This window comes from Phaethon lepturus, unplaced genomic scaffold (genome assembly GCF_000687285.1).
Source record: "Phaethon lepturus isolate BGI_N335 unplaced genomic scaffold, ASM68728v1 scaffold30282, whole genome shotgun sequence".
In the NCBI taxonomy this organism is placed as follows: Eukaryota; Metazoa; Chordata; class Aves; order Phaethontiformes; family Phaethontidae; genus Phaethon; species Phaethon lepturus.
The window spans coordinates 9,817-15,055 of record NW_010524660.1 but is presented as its reverse complement, the minus strand read 5'-3'; the positions used below and the strand labels follow the sequence as shown (position 1 = coordinate 15,055).

General features: G+C 59.2%; 2 protein-coding genes across 2 annotated transcripts in view; both read left to right on the top strand.

Moving 5' to 3' along the window:
* The first annotated feature begins 2,067 nt into the window (after nucleotides 1–2,067).
* Nucleotides 2,068–3,884, top strand: LINGO3 (leucine rich repeat and Ig domain containing 3). Its single transcript, XM_010282519.1, is given in 2 exon segments — nucleotides 2,068–3,523; nucleotides 3,526–3,884. Coding segments are annotated over 2 exon segments (1,815 nt in total).
* Nucleotides 3,885–3,969: 85 nt separating this feature from the next.
* Nucleotides 3,970–5,239, top strand: part of LOC104617255 (chromosome unknown open reading frame, human C19orf35) — a 9,834-nt gene continuing 8,564 nt past the window's right edge. The window contains exon 1 of the mRNA XM_010282520.1: nucleotides 3,970–4,071. Coding sequence (XP_010280822.1) covers nucleotides 3,970–4,071 — 102 coding nt within the window. The remainder of the gene's footprint in view (nucleotides 4,072–5,239) is intronic.

The window sequence follows — 5,239 nt, the reverse complement described above, 5'->3', positions numbered from 1 at the left end:
GCCAAGGAGGCCAGCAGCGTCCTGGCCTGTACGAGCACTCGTGTGGCCAGCAGGAGCAGGGCAGGGATCGTGCCCCTGGACTCAGCACTGGTGAGGCCGCACCTCGAATCCTGTGTTCAGTGTTGGGCCCCTCACTACAAGAAGGATGTTGAGGTGCTGGAGCGTGTCCAGAGAAGGGCAACGGAGCTGGGGAGGGGTCTGGAGCACAAGTCTGATGAGGAGCGGCCGAGGGAACTGGAGGTGTTCAGTCTGGAGAAGAGGAGGCTGAGGGGAGACCTCATCGCTCTCTACAACTACCTGAGAGGGGGTTGTGGTGAGGTGGGTGTTGGTCCCTTCACCCACGTAACTAGTGATAGGATGAGAGGAGATGGCCTCAAGTGGCGCCAGGGGAGATTTAGATTGGATATTGGGAAAAATTTCTTTACAAAGAGAGTGGTCAAGCAGTGGATCAGGCTGCCCAGGGAGATTGGTGGAGTCACCATCCCTGGAGGGTTCAAAAAACTTGTAGACGTGCCACCTCAGGACATGGTTTAGTGGGCTTGGTGGTGTTGGGTTGCTGGTTGGACTTGATGATCTTAAAGGTCTTTTCCAACCTTAATGATTCTGTGATTCTGTGAGAAATGCTGTCGACAGCACTTGGGCAGGGGGATGCTCTTGCCGCCTGCCCATATGGTGCAGCAGCCAGGAGACACCCGGGAAGGCACAAAGCGATTAAATCCCAGTGATGAGGAGGTGGAGGAGTCAGAGTTCGAAAAGGAGGAGGAGGAAGAGGAGGAGAAGGAGGAGATGGGGGCTGCTGGGACATGGTGAGCATCTCTCGGTGAAGGCAGGCGTGCCAAGTCGGTGCTCCTGCCTTGCTTTGGTGGGCCCCCTGCCGCGGCGCTGGTGGTGATGCTGTGCCCAGGCGCTCGCCCTGGCGCTGCTCTGGGGACAGGGGTGAGGACCCAACACCATGAGATGTTGAACCTCTTCAGGGCACATCAGTCAGCTCGTTTGGGATATTTTGTCTTCGGGTGTTTCACCCCCAGTGCAGGGCTGAGACCTGCCCTGCTCACTCCACCTCCACAGAGGTGCTGGAGGGGCTGGCTCTGCTCTCAGTACCCCCCAAATTGCCTGCATTCCCTTGCTGGGCTCAGAAGCACCCCACAGTGCCCCAACCAAGCAGCTCTGCCACTTAATTAGATTAATGACAGTGCTTCGTTACAGACAGGTGGCTGACGAGTTTGCACCAGTGCTGGGAGGTGCATTTCCAGGCACGGTGGCAGCTCGGCAGATTTGGGGCACAGGAGGGGATAGGGAGAGGGGAAGGGGAAGCAGAGAAAAGGGAAAGCAGCAGCGAAGTGCTAATCCCTGGAAAGGAGGGCAGCCGGGGCGCTGCATCACATAAGGTCGGTATTAATCCCTCATCTGCAAAGATTGTGCCCATGGCCACCTTAATCTGCTGAGCATCCCCCATCCTGCGGGACCTCACAGGGCGCAGGGCCTGGGCAGGATTTGTGCCATCGGACGAGACCTCACGGCAGCCGCACAGGGAGCAGAGGGGACTTGTGTCACAAGGTTGCAAGGCCTCTGGCTGCATGTCTTTGCTCCTATGCTGCCCTGCGGGGTCTGGGTCCCCTGTTATCCCGGGGTGCTCCTGCTCACAGTCCTCTACGCCTGTGTGTGCACCATCAGTGGCACGGAGCGGGTGTGAGCCAGTGGCGGGGCAGAGGCTGAGATGTGGGTCTGCAGCCATGTCTCCTCCTGCAAATACCTCCTCCTGCCTCAGTTTCCCCACTCTCCTAACAGTGATGCGGGCGGTGAGGTTTGTTTACCCCAGGTTTGCAGAGGGCACAGTCACTGGGTCACACCTTAGGTGCTGAGAAAACAGTCCGGAGTGTTTCCGGGGAGGACTGGGACCTTAATAGGGCCATGGGCCATGGTTTGGGGAATGTTTTACAGTCTCAACCCACAGATGGGTGATCTGGGGCTGGGGTGGTCTTTGTAAGGGTCTCCCGGGCTCGCTGCTGACTCCGCATCTCTCTCCCTTCCAGGCACATGGGAGAATGGTAGTGAGCCCGTAAGACCATGCTCTACACAATGACATGCTGGCTCCCAGTCCTGGTCCTCCACCTGGTCCTCCTGAGCCCCCCACGGGTGGCAGCCTGCCCTGCCCGCTGCGAGTGTGCCCCGCAGATCAAGTCGGTGGTGTGTCACCGCAAGCGGCTCACCTCCATCCCCGAGGGCATCCCCACCGAGACCAAGATCCTGGAGCTCAACAAGAACCGCATCCGCTGCCTGAACCCAGGGGACCTCTCCCCATACCCGCTGCTGGAGGAGCTGGATTTCAGTGAGAACATCATCTCCAATGTGGAGCCAGGCGCCTTTAGCAACCTGTTCAACCTGCAGACCTTGCGGCTGCGGGGGAACCAGCTCAAGCTTATCCCTCCAGGGGTCTTCACCAAGCTGACCAACCTCACCCTCCTGGACATCAGCGAGAACAAACTCGTCATCCTGCTGGACTACATGTTCCAGGACCTGCGAAACCTGAAAAGCCTGGAGGTGGGCGATAACGACTTGGTGTACATCTCCCAGCGGGCCTTCTCAGGGCTGCTTGGCCTGGAGCAGCTGACCATTGAGAAGTGCAACCTGACCTCCATCTCAGCAGAGTCGCTGTCCTACCTCCAGAACCTGGAGGTGCTGCGGCTCCGGCACCTCAGCATCTCCGCGCTGGAGGACCAAAACTTCAAGAAGCTCTACAACCTCCTGCAGCTGGAGATCGACAACTGGCCACTGCTGGAAGACATCTCCCCCACCAGCTTCCAGGGTCTGAACCTCACCTCGCTCTCCATCACCTACACCAACATCACAGCCGTGCCCGCTGCTGCCTTGAGGAACCTGGTGTACCTCCGGTACCTGAACCTGTCCTACAACCCCATTAGCACTGTGCTGAAGGGCTCCTTTAAGGACCTCATCCGACTCCAGGAGCTCCACATTGTGGGCGCTCTCTTGGTGTCCGTGGAGCCACAGGCTTTTTCTGGCCTGAGACAAATCCGGCTGCTCAACCTCTCCAGCAACTTTCTCTCCACGCTGGAGGAGAGCACCTTCCACTCCGTCAACACGCTGGAGACGCTGCGGGTGGACAGGAACCCCCTGGCCTGCGACTGCCGCCTCCTCTGGATCCTGCAGCGAAGGAAGACGCTCAACTTCGATGGGCAGCAGCCCATGTGCTCCTCGCCACCCGAAATCCAGGGCAACGCCCTGCGCGACTTCCCAGACTCCGTGCTCTTCGAGTACTTCACCTGCCAGAAGCCCAAGATAAGGGATAGGAAGCTGCAGCATGTGACGGCCCGGGAAGGGCAGTCCGTGTCCTTCCTTTGCCGGGCGGACGGGGAGCCAGACCCGTCCATCGCCTGGGTGTCCCCCCAGCACCGCATGATCACCACCCGCAGCACAGGGCGGGCGACCGTGCTGCCCGGGGGCACCCTGGAGATCCGCTTCGCCCAGGTGCAGGACAGCGGCACCTACATCTGCATCGCCAGCAATGCGGGGGGAACGCCACCTACTTCCCCCCCTTGACCGTCAAGGGGCGGCCGGCTGACGGTTCCCACTACGCGAACCGGACTTTGTACCTCAGCGAGTTCAACGACACCTCCCACAATGACACGCAAGTCTTCTTGAAGTTTACGTTGGACCTCAAGACCATCCTGGTCTCCACGGCCATGGGCTGCATCACCTTCCTGGGTGTGGTGCTCTTCTGCTTCCTCCTCCTCTTCGTCTGGAGCCGGGGCCGGGGGCAACACAAGAACAACTTCTCGGTGGAGTACTCCTTCCGCAAGGTGGACGGTCCCACCACCACCACCGGCCAAGGAGGAGCCAGGAAGTTCAACATGAAGATGATCTGAGCTTCTCCCAGAGAAGAACTGTTGTTCTGCTGCCTGGCCCCAAGCACGGCTGCAGTGGGCTGGGGCGGGCGTGGGAGCACTGGCAATGTCCCAGGGCTGGCGGCGGGACCTTGCTGCGCTGGGACGCAGCTGGAGACGTGCTGGAGGCGCTGCAGGCCGGCAGAGTCAGAACCGCATGGACCTCAGGGTGGGGGAGTGATGACCCCGGCTGTCCCAGCCCCACGGCAAGCCCTCGGGGCGCAATGGCTCAGGGGCTGTCCTGGCTCCAGGGACTCCCGATGTAGCCGAGGGTTTTGCTACCAACTATGCATTTCTCTAGCCAGGAGATCAGCAGCGTTTGGGCCTGAGAAAAAAAGACTGCTTCCTTTTTTTTCCCCTTTTTCCTTTTTTTTAAAAGACTCTGGAAAACTTTCCTGGTGGCTGTGTATGGTTCTTCTCTTTTCTTGATGTGGGTTTTTTGGTCCAATTATTTTTTTTTAATGAATTTCCAAGAGAAAAGTCTTCCGGGGCAATGGGGGACTGGCGTGCTGGGGAAAGTTGTGCCAAGCTGGGGGTCTCCCCCAGCCCCTCGGCAAAGCCGGACCCCCCAGGGCATGGCTGTGCCTTGAGAGCTTCCCATCGGCCGATTTAAGACTGCAAACGCGGGTGCCTGGGGATGCTCCTGCAGAAGCAATAATAACCCACCCCCGGCCAGCTCTGAGGAGGTGTCAGCAACAAAAAAAGAGGAAAAAAAGGCAAAATGAGGCCAGGGTCATTAAAAGGAGGAGCAGCCCCAGACAAGGCCAGGCCCTGTCTTTGCATCTGCCCAAGCCACCGCAGCAGCGGCGTGGATGAAAGGTGGGGTCAGGATTCGTTAGGAGTGCAAAAGGCGTTTTTGTGTCCGTTTTCTCTGGCTCGCAAAAGTGAAGTCTACAGGAGAGCAGGAGCTGGCTCGTCCTGCATGGGGAGGCTGTACAGGCCGGGAAAGAAGAGAGGAAGGCTTGGAACAAGCAGCTCGGGAACCAATGGCAAAAGCAAACACTGGGAGAAGTGGCTGGCACCTCCATCGCAGCCGCCCAGATCCTACACCCTCTGGCACTGGGGACCACGGGTCGGTGTCCCGGGCTCCGCTCCGGGCTGCTGCAGGGATGCTCCCGGGCTTCCCCTCCCACCCCTGCCTGCGACAGCGCTGGCTTCAGCTTGGGGCGTAGGTTTTTGAGTGGGAGAAAGAGCAAAGCTGGCACAGCCTGGATAGGACATAGATGGGCCAGGGACCCCATCGCTTCCTCCTCCTCCTCCTCTTCCTTCTCCTCCTCCTCCTTCTGCTCCTCCTTCTCCTCGTCCTCCTCCCTCTACTCATCCGTCGCCTGCGCCTC